General features: G+C 55.9%; 1 protein-coding gene and 1 long non-coding RNA gene across 2 annotated transcripts; one reads left to right on the top strand and one right to left on the bottom strand.

Annotated features, from left to right (window-relative positions):
* Positions 1–948: 948 nt before the first annotated feature.
* On the bottom strand, positions 949–6,710 carry LOC113604077 (uncharacterized). The gene is made up of 2 exons (XR_003425891.2): positions 5,882–6,710; positions 949–2,486 (listed from the first exon to the last, which is right to left on the bottom strand). It is a non-coding gene; the product is annotated as an uncharacterized LOC113604077 (long non-coding RNA).
* Positions 6,711–13,156: 6,446 nt separating this feature from the next.
* EVX1 (even-skipped homeobox 1) lies at positions 13,157–18,325 on the top strand. The gene is made up of 3 exons (XM_027075167.2): positions 13,157–13,888; positions 15,483–15,730; positions 16,354–18,325. The coding sequence occupies exons 1-3, from the start codon at positions 13,462–13,464 to the stop codon at positions 16,891–16,893; spliced, it is 1,215 nt and encodes a 404-aa protein (XP_026930968.1). The 5' UTR covers positions 13,157–13,461; the 3' UTR covers positions 16,894–18,325.
* Positions 18,326–20,716: the final 2,391 nt, after the last annotated feature.

Raw genomic sequence — 20,716 nt, 5'->3', positions numbered from 1 at the left:
AATAGAAAAGAGACTGGCAGGGACCATTCTCCTTTGGCAATTTACAAGACTTGTGGGATTAAACCAGTGACATTACTGTAAGGCACCGGGCAGGATGCTTCTCAGTTAACCATGTGCAGGGAGTGAGGGGTCTTGGAAGTTTTCTCAACTCCTGCTCTCCTCCTGTCCTCAATGGTGTCTCCAGCCCTCCTCTCACCCATTCCTAGGATACTGGTAAAGTGCTGATGTGTCACTAAGGACTAAGCAGGTAATGGCTTAAAATGTGGCTCCTCCCGGAGGGCGTACCCCGTAATGAGCAGAAGAAAACCTTTTTGAGTTCAAAGATCAAAAGCTAAAGTGACAGGCAATTGGGCTCTATTTGGGGCAATAACTACGAGAAGAAGGTAAGGCAGCTGTTATTCACACCCATTTTACACGCGAGTAAATAGGAGCTCCTGAAGGTTCAGTGACTCCTCCAAGCCCACTCATCGTGGAGCCAGTAGTGAAACCCCGAAGGCAGGTTGCAGTCACTGGTATCCTTGCTCCAGGCAAAGGGCTCTTGCTTCCTCCTCTTCTTTTTCATTCCAGATTCACAGAACTCCCTTAGGCTCACATTCAGGGAAGTAACATCCCACCGTAATAACAGTACTGTTTATTGACGCTTACTATATGCCAGGTATGCTTTCAAGTGCTTTCTAGGTACTAACTCGTACCAACTCGTTTTGACCTCATATGGCCCCATTTTACGAAGGAGGAAACTGAGGCCTAAAGAAGTTAAGTGACTTGTTCAACATCACACAGCTAGCACGGTGAGCGGCACAGCCGGAGTAGAACCCAAGCAATCTAACTTGGGTCCGTGCACTTAACTATTATATATTATACCACATTGCCACTACGTTTATTATTATTTATGGATCATCTGCCTATGCTTTTATTTATTTTTTATTTATTTATTTATTTATTTATTTATTTATTTTCAACGTTTATTTATTTTTGGGACAGAGAGAGACAGAGCATGAACGGGGGAGGGGCAGACAGAGAGGGAGACACAGAATCGGAAACAGGCTCCAGGCTCCGAGCCATCAGCCCAGAGCCTGACGTGGGGCTCGAACTCCCGGACCGCGAGATCGTGGCCTGGCTGAAGTCGGATGCTTAACCGACTGCGCCACCCAGGCGCCCCTGCCTATGCTTTTAAACTACCATGAAGGGACAATTCCATTAGCACATGAGTCGTGTCTTGATTTTCTTCTCACTATCCCAGATCCCAGTGAATGGAGTTACCACCATATTTCATGCAACAGATGCATGAAAGCCTGAATGCTATGCAGTTATTTATTTCTGGGAAATGTCAGTCACCATGCAGGGAGAGGGGCACAAGCATATTATTGGTTCCCTGGGCCATGCCCTTTCACTTGACATTCTCCGCTGGTTCTCACTCACCAAGGGTACAATATTGAGAAAGGAGAATCACAAACACAGGAGGTGAAGTAGGGGCATTGCCAAGGGGGGGACAACAGGGAATTTACTCTCATCGAGGACCCCCTGGAGGCCAGGCACTGTGCTAGGACCGCTTCCATTTTGTATCTCCTTAAATCTGCTCTGAGAGGCAGGTGGCTTGTTTCTTAGATCTGACATCCTGCAGCTTTGGTCCGCTCAAGGTCACCGGCCAGTAAGTGCCAGAGTTGAGGTTGAAGCTCAGGCCTGTCTGGCTTCCAAGCACATCATCCTACTTGCCACCAACTGTCTTTGAAGTATCAGAAATCTTGGCTGGGAAAATTTGAGAGCAGTCCTCCACCATGGATTCTGTTCTCATCGCAGCTATAGATTATCCTCTACCTTCCCAAAGGTCCCTGGGGTCTGTCTCTCTCCCTCCTGGACTCAAAATCCAGGCCTCACTGCACTGTAGACCAGCTCCTTGCTGCTCCTTTCTTGCTGGATCATAAGATCTCAGAATTTACATCCCTAGGGAAAGTAGATTTATAGCTATTGGAAGTTAAACTGCATATTTACAAGCCTGGGTTTTCCTTTGGCTCTCGTTTACCTCAGGCCTGTGGGACTGCAGGCCAGTTGCTTAACCTCTCTCTGCCTCAGTTTCCTCATGCATAAAGTGGGGAGACCCATGCTCCCCTCCAGGGATTGCTGTGAGACATGAATGAACGTGTGCCTGTCACGCTCTTACCTTAGAGCCTGAGCACATGAGCTTTTCCTTTTTTCCGCTGCCTATGCGGGGGGAAAAATGAGGGCTGTGATGGAAGGAAGGAATCCAAAGAAGACTGGTCAATTTTTGGAGGTCATGTGGTTCTTCAGTTGCTGATGGGCTGTATTTAAGATGAAAATCATCGCCTGGCTGTTGCCGCTTGTGAAAGTACAGACCCCTTCCTCAGGGCCGAAGACCAGGGCAGAGTTACATCCTGGATCCGGGTTCCTTTGGCTCTTTCCATGCCTATTTTTAAAGCAGTGACCTTTCTTTCCTCTTCTAATTCTTTCCAAGAACAGTAAGGCTGACTCTAGAATAATTAGGAAAACATTTCAAAGTTGACATATTGCCAAATAATGGAAGTTATGAAACAACTTTAAGTCTATTATAATAAAAAGTTGCAGGGGCACCTGGGTGGCTCAGTTGGTTGAGCATCCGACTTCGGCTCAGGTCATATCTCACGGTTTTTGAGTTCAAGCCCCGCCTCGGGCTCTGTGCTGACAGCTCAGAGCCTGGAGCCTGCTTCGGATTCTGTGTCTCCCTCTCTCTCTGCCCCTCCCTCACTCTCTCTCTCAAAAATAAACAAACATTAAAAAAAATTTTTTTTAAGTTGCACTGATAGCACATTAGGTTTTGAATACTTGTAAACTGGTAGTTTTTCATAATTGTCAGCCTTTCCTTTGGGCATCCATTAGCATTGTCAGGCTTGAAGGACGAGACAGGGAGTAAGAATGATTCATTCATTCTGTGGGATTCTCTACAAAATTCACTCTTGCCCATGAAAAGTCTGAGACTTTGATTCCTATTGTGGCTCCGTGACCTTACTCAAGCCCTCTGAACTCTTGGAATCTTGGCTTCCTCAACTGGAAACTGCAAAGAACAACGCTGGCCTCTTCTGCCTCATTAGGGACCTTCGGAGGAGCGAATAAAATGCTAGACATAGAAGTCCTTTGGAGCAGCCTAAACTGAGGGGGACGTGTCACAGACTAATATGATGATACACGAAAGCATGAAAGTGTTTGTGAATGAGCCGAAAGAAAAAAATAAGAAACAAAGACAATGATGGCCAAAGGAGTAATGGTGTTCCTTGCTTTGCCATTCATTAGCTGAGTGATTTGGGGGGAGGAAGTTAACCCCTCTGGATCTTGACTTCCTCATCTGTAAAGTGGGGATGATATTAATATTCCTATTCCTATTAGATGGGACTATTTTATCAAATGGGACAGTGGGTGTGAAAATGTTACCTGAGTGGGAAAAGACCAACTGTTAGTTATTATTAATATTACTATTAGTAATGCCTGGTGACGTTGTAATATTATTCTAGGGCTTTGACTAGTTTAGTTACATTTGGAAATTAAATCAATCCTTTGAGATGACAGGTCATGACCTGTTAGCTTCCACGGGCAGGGGCTGAATCCAGTGAGCAGGGGCCAGGCGTCTGGCATCCCACTACTGGGATTCAAATATCACCTCCGGGGCTCCCGGGTGGCTTAGTCGGTTAAGTGTCCGACTTCAGCTCAGGTCATAATCTTGCAGTCTGTGAGTTCGAGCCCCAAATCGGGCTCTGGGCTGACAGCTTAGAGCCTGGATCCTGCTTCAAATTCTGTGTCTCCTTCTCTCTCTGCCCCCCACCTCATGCTCTGTCTCTCAAAAATGAACAAATGTTAAAAATTCAAATATCACCTCTGCCACTAACAGGCCATGTGATCTTGAGTTAGCATTTAACCCACCTCTGACTTATTTTCTCCATCTTCCTTCATGGAGCCTTTTTGGCTCCTAAAACTGCTTGCATTTAACCAGCCACCAACAAAGGCCTAAGACACCATCTTGAGACATCCACAAAGAAAAATACTTGTGTATCTCAAGCTGGGGCTGGGTCCCTCCCCAAAGCCTTTGAGGCAACCCATAGAAAATCGATTTGTGTGCCTCACCTTTCCTCATCCCCACCAAGGCCCTTCTTTCCATTCTCTAGCAGGATGGGTACCCAAATATGGAATATCTGCTCTTCTCTACTCTGCAGCCAGGAAACCAATCACATCTCGAGGCCTCTGACTCCCTTTTGTGAGGGAAATCTCTGTGGAGGGCAAGATCCCTCCCCCCCCCCCCCCCCCCCCCCTGCTCCAGTGGCTGCGGTTCCAGAGCAGTTTCTGGTCTGCTACCAAGCGAGGCATGTCCTTAGGCAGTGGATGAACCCCGAAGATGAGTGAGAAGCTAAATTAAATAATGACATCATTAGGTGATACGTTAGTGCACAAAGAAGAGATCCACGCAAGTGAAACGATAAAGCGGGAAGAACAAATGTGAATAAAAAGAGGCATAAAGTTCTGTGCCATAGACAAACAAAAACAAGGTACACTGGGGGAAAAAAAAAAGCCTTTCCAAGCATAATGGAGAATCATGGGAACTTAGAAATCAGGGTGATGGAATCCATAGGGCAGCAGGTCTTAAACCAGAGTACATCAGAATCACTGGGAGGTCTTGGTAAAAGAGACTGCAGGTTCCCCGCTCCAGAGTTTCTGATTTGATAAGACTGCGGTGGGGCCTGAGAATGTACACTTCTAAAACTCTTTTTAACGTTTATTCATTTTTGAGACAGGGTATTAGCAGGGGAGGGGCAGAGAGAGAGGGAGACACAGAACTCTGACCTGTCAGCACAGAGCCCAACATAGGGCTCGAACTCAGGAACCGTGAGATCATGACCTGAGCCGCAGTCGGACGCCCAACCGACTGACCCACCCAGGTGCCCTGAGAATGTACATTTCTAACAAGTTCCCAGGTGGCACAGGGACCACACTTCAAGAAACACTGCCAAAGGGAAAGGGGAAGAGGTGCTAGGAGGCTATGCTGTTTATAAATGGGCTTCAGAACTAAGTGAGACTCAAAACAGGAATCGTTTGAGGACTGTGGAGACGCGGTGGTCCCAGGGGCTCCCCAATGTCTGGGCTTTGTGGCCACGACAAATAGAGTCGACACAAGTGTTGGGAGCATGATTGATCATACGGACTGACCCGGGGAATCTATAAGGCATTTCCCCCTACATGGCCTGCCTTCTACCGGGCTAGACAGGTTGGGGGTGGGTTCCACTGCCCCTTCAAAGGAAGAGGGAAGATACTGAGCACTGTTCGCTCCCTCCAGCCCCTCACCCCCGCAAGGTGGATTACCTATCCCTAGAAGCCCAGGCTACCGGGCCCCGAACCGCCACGCATTCTTCCTGGGGTCAAGCTCAGAAGGCGGGCGCTTAGGGCGTGGTGAGGCTCCCTAAGGAGCGGAAGTCTGCTGTCCGGGATGAGCAGCAGGGAGGGTCCCTGCTCCTCGTGGAGTCGCGGGATCCCAGCCAGCGAGGACGCACCGCGACTTCCGCCTCTGGCGGTCGGCAGTGGGGGGCGCACCAAGACAGCAATTCGGGAGCTGCGCTTTGTCACCGCCGCAGCAAGGGGAGGGGAGGAGGGCGCAGAAAGGGGCCGTGGGGACAGGATTGGGCGGTCGACCGGCTTCGAGGCCAGAAAGGGACTCTCTGGGGGCTCCAGGCCGCACCTGGCACGGCCCTGTGGGGGAGCAGGAAGGACTGGGATTCGTCCGGACCCAGCCTGTGCGCGCAATCCAGTCCTGGGCGGGTGACACCCTGTCCTCTGGGCTGACATCGTCCTGCTCTCCCCTCACTACAACGAGCCCCTAATAGCCAGTACCCTCCCCTCCGAAACTCACTGCCTCGGGCGCGTGCGCACCCTCACTCCTTCAAGGTCAGGCTTCTGAGCCGGGAACGCAGTCTCTCCACGTCGCGGCGCCCTCCGGCCCGTCCTGCTCTTCGTTACCTTTCCCGTTGTGCCCCGCTCCTCTGAGACTTACGGTAACAGCCCGAGCGGCTCCCGCCGACGCTCAGCCCCTGCGGGGGCTGCAGGCGCAGCCACCCATCATCCAGAGATGGGTGGCCCGCGTTCGCGTCTTTCAGTCACACCCAAGGCACCTTAGTTGTGTCTGCGGTGTTAGGGAACGCAATCCTCCGCCCTGGGGGCGCGGCGCTAACGTCGGAGAGAATCTGGCTTTTGGAGGCCGGACGACTTGGGTTAAAATCCTAGCTCGACCACTCCCCAGCTGTGTGACCCTGGGCAAGTTCCTCAACCTTTCTAAGAGTCAGTTTCGCCGCTGCACAACGCCAGGAACTGTACCCCATCAGGGCTCTGCGAAGCTCCAGTAGGAGGAATGGAACTGGTCCGGGTCAGGAGAGGGCTTTATAAAAATCAGTCCCCAGCACTCTTCACACAAGGGTTTTTCCATTTCGCTGGAGGGCGAGGCTTAGCCCGCCCAACCGGTTGGACTTCCTCGCCTGGGGGCGGTTCTCCTACGCCCTACCCTGGGAGACCAACTACTCCGTTTGCAGGCCGGCGCCACCGCGTCTCCTGGCCCGGCAAGGCCCAGTGAGGAGAGAGGAAGGGGGTGCTGCCTCCTCGGCCCGGGAAACAGGAGAGACAGACACACGGTCAGGCAGCACCCAGAATCACTCACGGAAAGAAACTTGCCCCCGGGAGGGAGCATTAGGGCCGTTTAGGGCTAATTGAGTCGTAGAAGAGCGATTCCATTGAGGAACGACTCTACCCGGCTCCGGCTCCCGGGTCCCCTGGTTGGACCACCCTGACCGGACGGCAATGGGCCGGTTCCCTCTTCCTGAGCCGGGGTGAGAGTGGGAAGCACACTACTGGGGAAGGGGCAGAGTTTTCAGGCTTATCTGGCCTTTGGGCAGTCCAGGGCTTGGAAAGGATTTGTGCCCGGACAAAATCTATTAAAAAAACAAAAACTGAAAACCTGCTCAGTCCCTGCCCCTCCCCAGGGAAAAGGAGCCCTTGATGAACAGGACTCCCTGATGATAATAATCGGCCAATTCCCTGCACTGCAGATCCCCCTCCCCCCCCCCCCCCCCCCCCGCGGCTCCTTAGGCCAAGCCAAGCCCCAGCCTGGCCATTCTCTTTCCCAGCATGCACCTCCAGTGACTAGGTTTTGAATGGAAGCATGTGCAAAGCTTGACCAATATGCTGAGGCCAGATGCGGTGTGGAGAGGCCTGGGCCATACCCTCAGGTTTTGTCCCTTGGGCCAATCAATCTGGAGGACAGTTCGAGGGAGGCAGCTGCCTTGTCAGGGAAAACACCCTGGTAAAACCACAAAGGGATTTGGTGATTGTGCCTGGGGTTTGGTGGTTGGGGTGGGGCTATTGTGGGTACAGGAATCTTAGAAGCTGAAGGCTAACTTTAATGCTTCGGTGCATTTTTCTGGGGAGACGTTTGCCAGATATGCGAAGGGGCCATGACTCCCAAGAGGCTAAAGCAGGTGAGGATAACTCTGGTGAGTCTGCCCGTTTCCAGATAGAGGCTCAGGGCCCTGGTGGATTGCTATGGTCAAAGAGCGGCTGGATTTTGTCTCTTAGGGTCTCCAGAATCACTTGCTGTGATTATCTTCCTGATATTTTGGAACTCACACCCTGTAAACAATTCCCCCCTGCTTGGGGAGGGCAGTTAGGCTCTCCCACCCCAAACCCCTCAGGGTGGCTCCAGCCTCGCTGCAGGCCCCCTGCACAATCCCCACCTAGCCTCTGATCCCCATCTTAAAAGAGGGCAAGACCTGGAGGCCTCCTCCAGGATACATTTCTAAATGGTTTTGTACCACCTTTTTCTTTACTCTTCTCCATGCTCAAATTGAGTGGCCGGAGGTTAGTTGTACCCCCCCCCCCCACCTACCCCCACTTCTCCCAACCCCAGTGAATTCATCCGGGAGTGAGGCAGGGGAAAGGGCTGGGCGAAAAAACGCAAGTGGAGCTTTGAAAAGGAGAGGCTCCGAATGCAATGCTTGGCATTTTCTAATAGCTCCGGATGTTGTGAGTGCGGACTTGAAGCTGGAGGGACAGATAGAAGTTCAGTCCTGACTCTGTCACTTATATGTGGGCCTTGTCGCTCCTTCAGATGACTCAGCTGCAAAGTAGCGATGATTTATACTATCTTCCTCGGGCCAATTGTGAGGATGGAAGGAGCTAGAACTGCTGAAATGCCTAAAACAGTGATTATTCTTATCATGTGGGGGTTCCCAGATTTCCAGATAGGGGTTCTCTTTGCCCTCCTGGGAAATCATTGGTGGGGCACTGTGAGAAGAGTCCAGGTGTGTGGGCCCTGAGGCTTCTGCCACTGAGGGCAGGTGGGCAACCTCTCTGAGGGGCCCCTGGACCCACCTAGGTCCCAGAAGGGGCAGGAGGTTTGTGGAGGATGGCCTCATGGACAGTTAAGACACTGTTGGGTGTTGAGGCATCCCTGCCGGCCAGGGAGGGACAGAGCCTTGGAAGGAGAATTGGTCTAGGGCCTGGCCATTTGAGTCAAGACCGCTGGTTACCCGATCACTGTGGGAGAAAAGGAACTGTGGCCTGTTGAGGACTTTTAAAGGAGTGTTGTGGAGATTAAGTGAGAAATGGGCTTGTAATGCAAGCAAATGTCTGAAGAGTAATGGTGAAGGGAAAACACATACCATCCCTGCTAGGGTAGAGGAAGGAAGGGTATGTCTGGCCTTTGGTTGCTTGGATGTTGGGGAACTGCTCCTCCATGGAAAAATGAACCCTTCCAGTTGGTGCCTTGAGGCAGAAGCAAGCCTTGAGCTTGAGGAAGTCCTCAAGTACTCCAGTACTGCCCTGGGTCCTCTGGCTCTGGGATGGGCAAGTTGTGGGCTGCTCAGGCACTTGTCTGAAGCTCAGGGTGGGAAAAGCCACTGGGCTTGGGCCTATAGGACCCTGGGGCTGACAGGTGCAAGAGGCACTGTAGGTCTGGCTGGCACCAAGGATCTAAGGAGCAGGAAGTGTCAGGGTCAGAAAGCATCCAGTTTCTTGTCCCAGGCTCCTGGCTCCTGGCTCTGGGAGGCACGGAGAGAAGGGGAGCGTATCCGAACCAGAATTCCAGAAGCTGCAGGTTCTCCCTGCAGGAGAGACTGTTCTGTGATGCCCACTGCAGGTGAGTGTGTCAGGGCCTCCCTCTATGGGGTGGGTGGGCAAGGGTTTGGGGGAAGTAGAGGAGGCGTGATCTCCTGGCACAGGGAGAACGTCTCTGGGCGTCTGAGATCCAGCAGACCTTGCTCCTGGCGGGGGGCACCGGACGGCGGTGCTTCTGGGTTTGGCGTTCCCAGATGGGCGTTGGCAGCTGCCAGGGACAAGACAGGGACCAACCTCAGAAGTCTCCTCACCCCTATGATCCCAGCCTCGGAGACCCAGCCGCGCGAAAACTTCGATGTGCACGCCCGCGACACGGGCCTGGAGGACGTACAAGGGCCCAAGATCAATATCCACGACAGCCGGGCAACGCTTATTGTTTAAAAGGAAGCTCCCTTTGTTCTTGCGCTTTACCAAAGTGAGAAGCACAAACAATTTTTTTCCTGATCAAAATTGTGCTGGCACCGAAGCAGCCAAACCAGTTCCCGGAAACCTGCGCCCCTGCCTTTCAGCCGGGACGTGTACTCGCCTCTGGGAGTCCCCGCACCTGGCTGGAGAAGGTACCCAGGGCCGCAGATCATCGCACCCAAGCAGGGTCCAAAGGCCACCGAGGCATTTCCCCACCCCCTGCCGCCGCTCTCCGGAGCGGGGTTTTCTTGGGAAGCGTAGCGGCTCCAGCGGATCAACGCGTCTGGTGGCCCAAGCTCGGCTTCCGATTCCATTTAACACGAGCCGCGCATCTTATCTCCGCGTCGCCTCCCCGGGGTTCCCACCCCCCCCCCCCCCCCCCCGGCCCAGCCCTGCCCGGGCGGAAGCGGAGCCTCAAGCTTTTGAAGTCCCGAGAATTTCAATCGGAGAGGAGGCGGCGGGACCTAAACCCGTCGCCCCAGCGGGGGAGGGGACAGCAGGCCAAGGGGGGTGGGGGGAGGGGGGCATTCCCTGCCGAAGGGAGACAGGGAGCAGTAGGGGCCGAAAACGGACCCCACTTAGGTTGCTATCACCCCCTCTCTGCATTTATGGGGTTTCCCAGGCCTCTGCGGCTGCGGACTTGACTCCCTCTGCGAATTTACCTTGCTTCTAGGGCAGTGTCGTCGGGAATAACCTTCCTGATACAGTAATAACCACACTATTAAAATAACCCTTCCCCACCCTAAAAAAAAAAAAAAAAAAAAAAAAAAGACTAAACAGAAATAGTGTTCTTATTCAGTCCCCTCGTGTTTTCTTCCTCTAGTGAAAATTCCAACCTCTCTTCCTCTGATGTTGATGAAAGGATGCTTTTGGAAGAAGTGACATTTGGTTAACATTTTTTTTTTTTGCTTCCCCCCCCCCACCCCCCCCCCCCCCCGCGCCCGACGGGGCAATAGGCCCCTTGAGACCGGGGACGGAGGGGGTGGGGTGAGGTGGGGAATTGATCCTTTGAAAGGGCGGAGGCAGAGGTCCAGAGAGGGATGGGGCAGAGGGGGCGTTCCAGAAGCTTCAGATCCGAAACCCGGAGGAGGCATGCCCCCCATCCGGGAGAGGTTGAGCCCTGGCTGGAGCCTCCTTCCTCGCTGGGACGGCGGGGGAAGCCCCGCTTGGGTGGGCCGGACCCAGGAAGGAGACGCAAGGGGTACCTCTTGATCTTTCAATCCTACACGGCTTTCATCTCGCAGGAAAAACCCAGAGGAAAAGAGGATCAAACGCAGAGCACTCCCATTGAATGCAAAGCTGGGGGCGGGGCGGGGAGACTGGAGTCCCTCAGAGGACTTGGCCCCAAGGAGGTGAGCGCAGCGGGAGTGGCTGTGAGAAGGCGGCAGGCTCACAGGGGGGGCAGAGGGTGGGCGAGACCCAGGCCCGGGGTTGGAAGGGCCCAACGGAGGCAGCTCCAACACAGGCGCCGCGGGCTGGACTTGGACAGGAAGGAGAGAGCAAGCCAGGTGCTCCCTCAGGCTCTGGCTGCTGGCTGGGCAGGGCAGGGCACACGACAGAATCCGAAGACAACTCTGCAACGCGGCAAAAGGCTCTGGGATTTGATCCCCACTCCCAGTCGCTCCTCTCACCTTTAGAATATTCCCTGGGAGTTTTAATCTAGCAGTGCTCAGCAGATGGTTGCTTCAGGAGTCCCAGGGAGTGGAGATGTTTAGGCCAACATTACCTTACCTTTCGGATCCCCCTACCTTCTCCACAACCCCCCCCCCCCCCGCCCCCAACCCCAGCTGAGGTGAATGAGCATCTTCTTACTGAACAGGGGAAGTAGAAAGCAGCAGTGAGGAGGGAACTTTGTCTTGCTTGAATGCTTTGCTGTCTCCACCACCTCCACAAACCCACAGAGAGAAAGACAGAGGCAGGGGAAAGAGGGAGAAGAGTTGAGAAAGAGAATATGGAGGAAAGCAAAATAGGAAGACAAAAAAATAAAAGATAGTGATAACACTTTTCTTTAGAATCTCAGAAACTGGAGCTTTGTCTTGGGACACTGAGAAGAAGTGGGGGGGGGGGCGGCGTACAGGGGCAGCCCTAGCTGCTTAGAACCAGAAGGTCTGAGAAAGGAGAAGGGGCAGAGAGAGGAGAGTTGGAGGGATAGGACAGTGGAGAAGAGGGCTGCCTCCTGCCCTTGGCAAAGTGGGGAGAGCCCTTGCCCACCTGCCTGGCCCCAACACACTTGCTCAGAGCTGGCAAGGGGTCAGTTTCCTAATGGGTTCCAGTGTACCTTCCCTGGAAGCAGACCTGAGAGAGGGAGCCTGTGGCTGCTTCCAAAGACAGCAAGCACTACAAACTACCCCCAACCTTGCCTTGGAGGTTCCCCTTTGCCCTCAAAGATTATGAGCACCCCTAGTCACTTGATATTTCAGGGCATTTTCAGTGACTTCTCTTTCTTCTATCCCCAGTGCCACTGAAGCCTGTAGACAGGACCTGGGGGAGGACCCTGGGAGTCCAAGCTCTGTGAACCCCAATGTCATGTGCTGGGGTACTCTCAACCCCTCCCCTGCCCCCCAGTCTCTAGATGAGAACAGCACCTTCTCCCAGCTGGGAGCCTCCGTTGCTGCCGCTGTAGGGGCCGCACTTCTTAGTGTCTCCTCACTCGCAAAACCTGTTTCCAGAGGAATTCGTTGACTCTGAACGAATACCTTAAAATATGGGCAAGAAAAGAAAAAAAAGGCCACTCTTAGAACCTCTCCCCGCCCTACATACCTGAAGCGCAGGCGAGGCCCAAGCAAATGGGAAAACGATTTCTTCTATGAATAGCCACCTGGAGGTCAAGCCGAGCTGTGGAAAGCTTAAGGCCACCTAGATGGGGAAGGGGAGTTAAAAAAAAAAAAAATCAGCAAGCATGTGGAGTCAGCAGCCAAAGCAGGTCCTTAAAGAAAAAGCATTAGCGCCTTTATCTCCTACCCCTTGGGGAAGAAAAATAACAAAGTTCTCTTTTGGTTTCCAGGAGGAAGGAGACATCTGGGGGTAGGAGGGTGGGAGGAGGAAGAGAGAGGAAAGGATACCCCGGGCTCAAACTCTCCAGACAACCGGTGGGAGGAGGGAATATGTTTTTCGGTAGCTTGTAAAAAGACTTTGGAGCCCCTGCGAGGTTAGCCCGCCAGCACAGGCAGTTGTAAGGGCGAGAGAAGCGAGGCTTGTGAGCCGGCCTTCACACTTTTAAAATGCAGTTATGGATTCTCTCATCAAATGTTAGATCAAGGCACCAAGTTAAGAAAACAAAAGCCAAAACAACAATAAAACACGCACACACACACACACACACACACACACACAAAACAGAAGCTTATTCAATTACCGAGTCCCGCAGCTCCTGCGGAACTCGCGGCGCGCCTTAAGCTTTCTTTTTCTTTCTGCAGAATTCCATTTGCATCCCCTCTGCTTGGGTGTCTCCCTCTCTCAGTGTGTGTATCTCTCTGTTTTCACACTCTCCTCCCCATTCGAGCCAGGCCCACACCTGGCGCATCACTGCCGAGCCATTAGCTGCGGGTCTCCTTTCATCTTCGCTGTGGCAGACGTTTCTATTTATCCACTTGCGCTCGCCGAGTGGCGTCACCAGCGGTACTGTAATGACGATTGCAGCAGGAGGATGACAGCTTAGAAAGAAGAGGGCAATGGGGCTTCCTCCCAGAGGCGGTGCGGCACAGAGGAGCGCTCGCATCACAAGGTGACCCCAGCTCCCCACCGCCGCCACCGCCGTCACCGTCGACATCGCGCTCCGGCCGCTCCGCGCCCGCCCGGTCGCCTGGCCTCTCTTTCTGCCTCCCGAAGCCAAGATCTGTCGGACCGCTGGGGACCCAGGGAGACGGGGGCTAGGAGCTCACTTGGGGCTTACTCCCTCCCCCACCCCCTCCGGCGAGCCCCGGGATGGAGAGCCGAAAGGACATGGTTATGTTTCTGGATGCGGGTCAGCTTGGTACTCTGGTTGGCAAGAGAGTCTCCAATTTGTCCGAAGCCGTGGGCAGCCCGCTGCCCGAGCCGCCCGAGAAGATGGTGCCCCGTGGTTGCCTGAGCCCGCGGGCCGGTCCTCCGGCCGCCCGGGAGCGCGGCGGGGCAGTCCTGGAGGAGGAGCCGGTCGACGGACTAGCAGGCAGCGCTCCCGGGCCGGGCGCCGAGTCGCGGGCAGCCGGGGCTGCGGTGCTTGGCCCCGGACCTCCGGCCCCCTCCGCCGACAGCCTCTCAGGCCAGGGGCAACCTAGCAGCTCGGACACCGAGTCGGATTTCTATGAAGAAATCGAGGTGAGCTGCACCCCGGACTGCGCCACGGCGAACGCCGAGTACCAGCACAGCAAAGGTAGCCATCGCGCCCCCTTCTCTTCCCGGGCCTCCCACCGCGCCCACCTTCCACTTCAGCTCCAGAGGGGAGGAAGACACTCCTTTCCCCCAGGGCAGGGTGGCTGGGGGGACCCACCTGAGCAACTCTCCCCAGCTATCTGCGCCCTGGCTGGGGTCTCCTTCTGTGCTCTGGCATTGGCGGGACTGAGGGTGACAGCTGTGCTTTTGGGGAGGAGGGAGACGCAAGCCCTGGGCTTGAGGGGGGTTCAAAGCGCACCCCAACCCCCCAGAGTTTTGTGGTACTGCTTCAACTGCTTGGGGAAGACACCTTCCCCCCCGGCGTGGGCGAGATCAAACGCGGGTCCGGGCAGTTTGTGGCCGGCGGGGTGTAAGGCGCATCTAGGCGCGGAAGCCCAGAGTCCATAAAGGACCGTAAAACCGTGGCCGACTCGGGCTGCCTGGGTGCCGCGGCCCTCCGACCAGTTTGCACGTCGGTCAGAGGTCCAAATTACCTTGTCACTTCCCGGGCTCGGTGGCGCCAGGTCGGAAATGGTCCCAATGATCTAATTGCCTTTGGTCTCCGGTTGCATTTGAAAAGGCAGAGCTCTGGCCCTCCCCCATTCCCCTTTCCTTCCCAGTCCCACTTCTCCACCCAAAGGAAAAAGGAGCTGCGGGGGGCAGGAGCCCCACCCTTCCTCGGGTTAGACCCAAAAGGAGGGGTGCTGTCCTGCTGCTTTAACTGGAGAACCCCTCCCTGACGAGGGGCTAGTTTGTGGGGGAGGTGGCCAAGAAGGGAGTCTCCCAAAGAGGGGTGGAAAGCTAGTAGGAGGGAGAGCCCAGCAGCAGACTCCTCCACCGAGCTGTGGGGGGAGATGGGAAGACCATGGCAGGGCAGAAAACCACCCCCTGGCCTTGGCAGCCAACACCTGGTTGAGCACCCATGTCCATTCATTACCATCTTATCCATTCAACCCAGACTCCCTAACCACAGCATGCCCTCAGAACAAGCCAAGGGCCGCTCAAATCTATGAAGGCGATAGGATATTCACGCACACACTCCTATGCACATGCAGCCTAGTATACATTCCCGCACCTACACCGGCAGCCTGGCACACACAAAAGCAAGGAAACTCAGTTTGTGCACCGCATCCTGCAAGGCACGAAGACCCCAGAGCTCACAACACTCTAGTACCAAAGGTGCATCTCAACTTGCCCGGCAGATATGCACATCCTTGCCCACTCCTGCCAACGGGGGGGCACAAAGCTCAGAGGGTCTGCTTCCAGTCTGTGCCCCAAGCAAGGCAAGGGGCCAGGGTGGTTGCGGCTTCTGTACCCAGCAGGCCTCAAGACTGAGGTCTCCCAGACAGCAGCCCGGCCAGGCCTAAGGGCTGCTTTGCAATCCTCTGGATGGTGAGCCACCCCGCCCCCCCCGCCCCCCACCTCTCTTCCCTGTTCTCAAAGTCCCCCAGGCCCCAGCAGAGGCAGAAACTGAGGCTGTGTCCCCTTCTCCCCCACCTTTCACATATGCCCTGGGCCTACAGCCCCACATCAGCAGCGTTTTGTGTGTCTGTTGTGTGTTCTGTGTGTGCATGTGCTCTGGGCTCCCTATGCAGGGCCCAGCTCAGAGGCACCGGCCAGCAGTCCAAACAGCGGCAGCGAGGCCCCCAAGAGCAACAGCAGCGGCAGCTCGCAGGGCACCCTGGCCTGCAGCGCCAGTGACCAGATGCGCCGATACCGAACCGCCTTCACCCGAGAGCAGATTGCCCGGCTGGAGAAGGAATTCTACAGGGAGAACTATGTATCCAGGCCGCGGAGATGCGAGCTGGCCGCCGCCCTAAACCTGCCGGAAACCACCATCAAGGTATGCGCCCCGAGACCGGGGAGAAGGAGTGCGCCCACTCAGCAGGAAGTAAATACCAACTGTCCACTCCCTAAGTCCTGGGCCAAGAATCACAGCCTGGGGTCTCCCAGCCCACGTGGCAGCTAGGCCGGGGGTGTCGAGGCCTGGTGCCGGCGCCAGGTGTGTGCACTTTCACCTTCCCGACAGACCCTAGGCGGGACCTGCTGGCTTGCGGTAGACTCTCTGCCTTTTCTAGCCAAACAAACAGCGGGCATGGGGTGCCTTTGCCCCGAGGGAGAGCGGCTGGAAGGGGCGGTGTTTCTGGGGAAGCCCTGCCTGCGACCTCAGACCAGCAGAGTCCTTAGTCCACCGGGCTACTTGCGCGTCCACACCGGGCTGGCCCTCCAGGGAGCCCTGGCAGAGGGAAGGAGGGACAGATCCTGAAGCCACTCCCCGAACCTCTCCACGGGGGATTCCAGCGCCAGGTGGTGGCGGCGGGGCTCTGCCCCCGCCCAGAGGGTCTCTGCCGCGGCTCTTCCCAGCGCCACAGGCATCGTCCCCCGCCGCGGGGACAGGACTCCTGGGGCTCCGTGCGCCCGGGCCGGCGCCCCTGCAGCCGCCGAACCTGCCCCTCTCCTCCCCAGGTGTGGTTCCAGAACCGGCGCATGAAGGACAAGCGGCAGCGGCTGGCCATGACGTGGCCGCACCCGGCCGACCCCGCCTTCTACACGTACATGATGAGCCACGCGGCGGCCGCGGGCGGCCTGCCCTACCCCTTCCCGTCGCACCTGCCCCTGCCCTACTACTCGCCCGTGGGCCTGGGCGCCGCGTCCGCCGCGTCCGCCGCCGCCTCGCCCTTCAGCGGCCCGCTGCGCCCGCTCGACACCTTCCGCGTGCTGTCGCAGCCCTACCCGCGGCCCGAACTGCTGTGCGCCTTCCGCCACCCGCCGCTCTACCCCGGCCCGGCGCACGGACTGGGCGCGGCGACCGGCGGGCCCTGCTCCTGCCTCGCCTGCCACAGCGGCCCCGCCAACGGGCTGGCGCCCCGCGCCGCCGCCGCTTCGGACTTCACCTGTGCCTCCACCTCCCGCTCGGACTCCTTCCTCACCTTCGCGCCCTCCGTGCTCAGCAAGGCCTCCTCCGTCGCGCTGGACCAGAGAGAAGAGGTGCCCCTCACCAGATAAGGGGCTGCCCGCGGGCCGCCGGCTCCAGGACGCCCGTGGGCTCCCCCCCGCCCCCCGCGTGGGGACTCAGCCAGCGCCCCTCCCTGCCCCCCAGGGCACCGAGGGGGAAAGAAGCGGGCCGAAAAGGACCAGAGGGACTCGGCCTCCAGGATCGGGACGCCTGGGGAGCGGCAGTGGCTGGCGCGTTTGGGGATCAGGAGTGGGGATGGGGAGGCAGAGGCCGAGAGACCTTCCTCTGGGGCGGCCCCTGAGCCGTTTTTCACCGGACCCCGTGCCCCGGACGGGGGTTGAGGCCATGGCTCCAAAGCCAAACAAATTTAGTAGCAGCAGCCACCGATATCCAGCCCCTCAGTCCCTCCTCACACCCCCACCTCACACCCTTGCCTCACCCGGGACCCCCCCTCCCCCAAAGGCCAAGCCCAAGCACTGGAAAGGAAACTGCTGTCTCTCCCAACAAAATGCTGTGTATGCAGGGCAGGTAGAGATTAATCTTTGCCAGCTTTTCCAAGGCACAGCGAGGGGCTTGTGGATGGCGATGCACCCGCCGCCTAGGGGAGAGAGTGGGAGGGGTGATTTACTACCACGGAAGATCCTGGCCCTCCCATGGAACCTAGGGGCTCTCTAGCCTTCCTGGAGCCTCAGTTACACATTTTCTCGTTCTGGCATCTCCCAGCACCTGATCTCGTGTCTCTCTCCTAGCTTCCTGCTATCTCTCAACTTGCAGCTCCATCATCTCTCCTGTTACCTCCGTCCTACCCCCACTTTTTGTTTATTTAGCATTGGCAGAGACGTTGCGGAGGCCTCAGGGCCTCTTGGCAGCTTCTACCAAGTCTCTCTTCTCTCCGGGCCCAATACACACCCTGATTAGCAAGTGATATGTGTGAGGAGGGTTTTTGAATGCTGAATGTATAATAATGATCACCGTGCCACGGAGCCCAGAGTTGAGCTGTTAACAAGGCGCCCAGGGAAGAGCTTAGGGAGCAGGGACCTCGTCTCCTTCCCTCACTAAGTATCTGCCAGCAAATTAGAGGCTATTTCAAGCCCTTGCCTGTTCACCTTCCCTTCACCAAGAGCCTTCTGGCTCTTCCCGGTACAGTTGGCATTTTACGTCCTTCTTCCTCTCCTTTTCCTCCCAAGCTGCCACTGAGGCTTGGCTTTCAGACACTAGCAGAAGCCTTCCGCCCCTTCTGGGGACCTTGCCCTTCCCCTTCACCAGGTTTTGTTTGGGGGCTGCGCCCACACTCTCACTCTCACCCTCATTCCTGCAGCCAGTTTTTGAGGGCTAGGAGAACGTGTAGCCCTCAATAACAAGCTTCACCCTGACGGAGGGAGTGGTTCTTCCAGTAGGGAATGAATTCGGTTTGGTTTTCCTTCGAAGCCTGAAGAATCTGCTGTTGCAATTTGTTAACCATACTGCAATAAAAGCTGGACATAATTCTCACTTTAACATTTTAATGTTTGGGGCAGCAGGCAGTGCAGTAGCTTTTTGAATTGCTAGGTCGGCCACCAGAAGCTTAGGTATAGAAGGAACCAAGACGTGCACCTGCAGACAGTCTCCCAAACTTCTGCTGGCCCTGGCAGAGACAGGACATCGCATAGATGTGGAGAAGACAGGCTCTCACTGCCCCGAGGTGCATGTTTTCTTAATTCCCTGCACACTGGGGGCCTTCCATGCTGAACTGGCCCACCTGGGGCTCACCCCTGCGATGGTTTCTTCTCCAGTTGCTCCAAACTCTGGAGGAAAGGGGACCCTGGACTAAGGTCTCTGTGGATCCTGCTTCCACCCCCAACCCAAGGTTAGAGGTGAATGAGGCAGTGAGGGTGGAGCTTGAGAATTACAGCGAGCTGGGCTTGCTGGGTCAAGCTGAGTCTGCACCTTAGGGTTCAGGGAAAGGAGGGAGGCGGATTCCTGGGTCGGCAAGGGTGGGTCTGAATGCTCCTCAGACTGAAAGTCCTCTCCCAGAATGGAGTTCTGGCCTGGTCAGGGCTAGGGGGTGGTGCCCCCCTCAGCCACCTCCCCCCCAACCTCCATCCCCGGAGGAGAGCCACCGTGGCTGCCTCTGAGTCCCGGACATGCAGGGGAGAGATGGGCGTCATGGGCAGACTGGGAGCGCGGAATTGCGTGGACTTCAAGGGTCCCCGCCAGTGTCTCTGTGGGCAGATGGGGAACCCTCAATCGGCCTCCATCCCTCTGTGGGTTCCAGAGAAACCCTCCCGCCCTCCCAAGCAAAGCCTTGAGCTGAGGTTTTCAGTATCCTCCCCTTCCCTCCTCCACCCCCAGCCTTTCGCAGCTACCTCTGCAGCCCGGGAAGCTCCCCGTGCCAAACTCGGGCAAATTTCGCGGTTACTTCGCGGCAGGCCCAGATTGCTTGCGACAGGTAAATGGGCTGCGGGTTGCCGTAATGCCAGGCGTATTTTCAGTTAATAGGGAGGGAAAATGAGGTGTCTGCAGCGATATTGGAAAGTACAAGATCGATGATCCGGCCTCGTGTCCAATCAGCAGCCTTTAATTGACTGTATTTTCTGGGTAATTGAGCCTCTCTTCCTCCAAATTGAAGTGGAAGATATAACAATACATCTTGCCAGGAGGAATTACTCATTACTTCATAATGAAATTTCCCTTTTGCCAAGGTTTGCGGTTTGGCGCTTAGGCACCACTTCTCACTCTCCCTTCTCCACCCCTGCACCTAAAAACAGGTTTTGCCCGCCTGCACCTGGCAACCGCCCCTGGCCTGATACCTACATTTTGGCGGAAGTGGGGGAGGGTGGGAGATGACCCTGAAGAAGGCACCACCCCTCCACAGCCTCAGTCTCCTTGTCTGTAAAAGAAGGCTAAAACAAACAACAGGGTTGGCGTGGTATTATTATTTTTTTCAACTGTCTAAAAGCCTCTGCTTAGCTTTGCCCCATCTTGGTCCCATTTTGCAGGTGGGAAAACGGAGGCTCTGGGTCTCACACAGCTATTAGGGTCCCATGCAGCTATGAGCTTCAAGTTCGGGCTTCCCCTCCCCTCCCCCGCGCCACTATGGGGCCCAGAGTCCACCGTCACCCCTGCAAAGTCTGACACCTCACTCCCGACACACACACACTTTCCCTGGGCTCCTCAACCTCCTTGCGACCCGGCGGCGCGGGGATCTGGGAGAGCAGACCAGCGCTCAGCCGCAGTCCGCCGGGCCGGGCAAGACCAGCCGTCCCGCAGCCGGAGTGCACGCTCAGCGCCGGCCGTCGCCGGCTTGTTAGCGTGTGATTGATTGCCTTATTAAAGCGTGTTCTTGTAAGTGTGACCAAACTGATTGCATTGCATATGTTTGGGATAATGCTCATTTTAAACAACAGGATGAAGAGGATGAGCTCCGCAGAGCCTCCGAAGACAAAATGATTCCGGCCAGCAGCTCCCTAACTCTGGCATTAAATTGCCCAGTTACAGAGCAAATCACTTGGTTCCTCCACCCTTGTCCCCATTTTTTTTTCCTCGCCCGCAGTTTGATCGCACCCCCACCCCCCACCCCCCCCACAGTGTGTTCTGTCCCACGCATGGTTTCTCTAGTGACCATATTGGCTCTGCCTTCCCAGCCACTAACCGTGCACCCTAACACCTCAGATGTTGAGTCCTCCTGCGCCCTCCGAGGCAGACAGAGAAGTGATTCAGAATGCACCCTCCCTCACCCTAGGCTTCCCAAAGGGACGTGGTCCTAAACAGATCCGCTGCAAATGGGAGCTTGGGTCTCCGGGGCAGGTTGCGTGTCTCCCACCCACCCCCCCCCCCCCCCCCCCGCCAGCCTTTTGGCGAAAGTTTAAGAGATTCTTTTGTTCCCCAGGCTTC

This window comes from Acinonyx jubatus, chromosome A2 (genome assembly GCF_027475565.1).
Source record: "Acinonyx jubatus isolate Ajub_Pintada_27869175 chromosome A2, VMU_Ajub_asm_v1.0, whole genome shotgun sequence".
Lineage (NCBI taxonomy): Eukaryota > Metazoa > Chordata > Mammalia > Carnivora > Felidae > Acinonyx > Acinonyx jubatus.
This window is presented reverse-complemented; position numbering and strand designations above follow the sequence as displayed.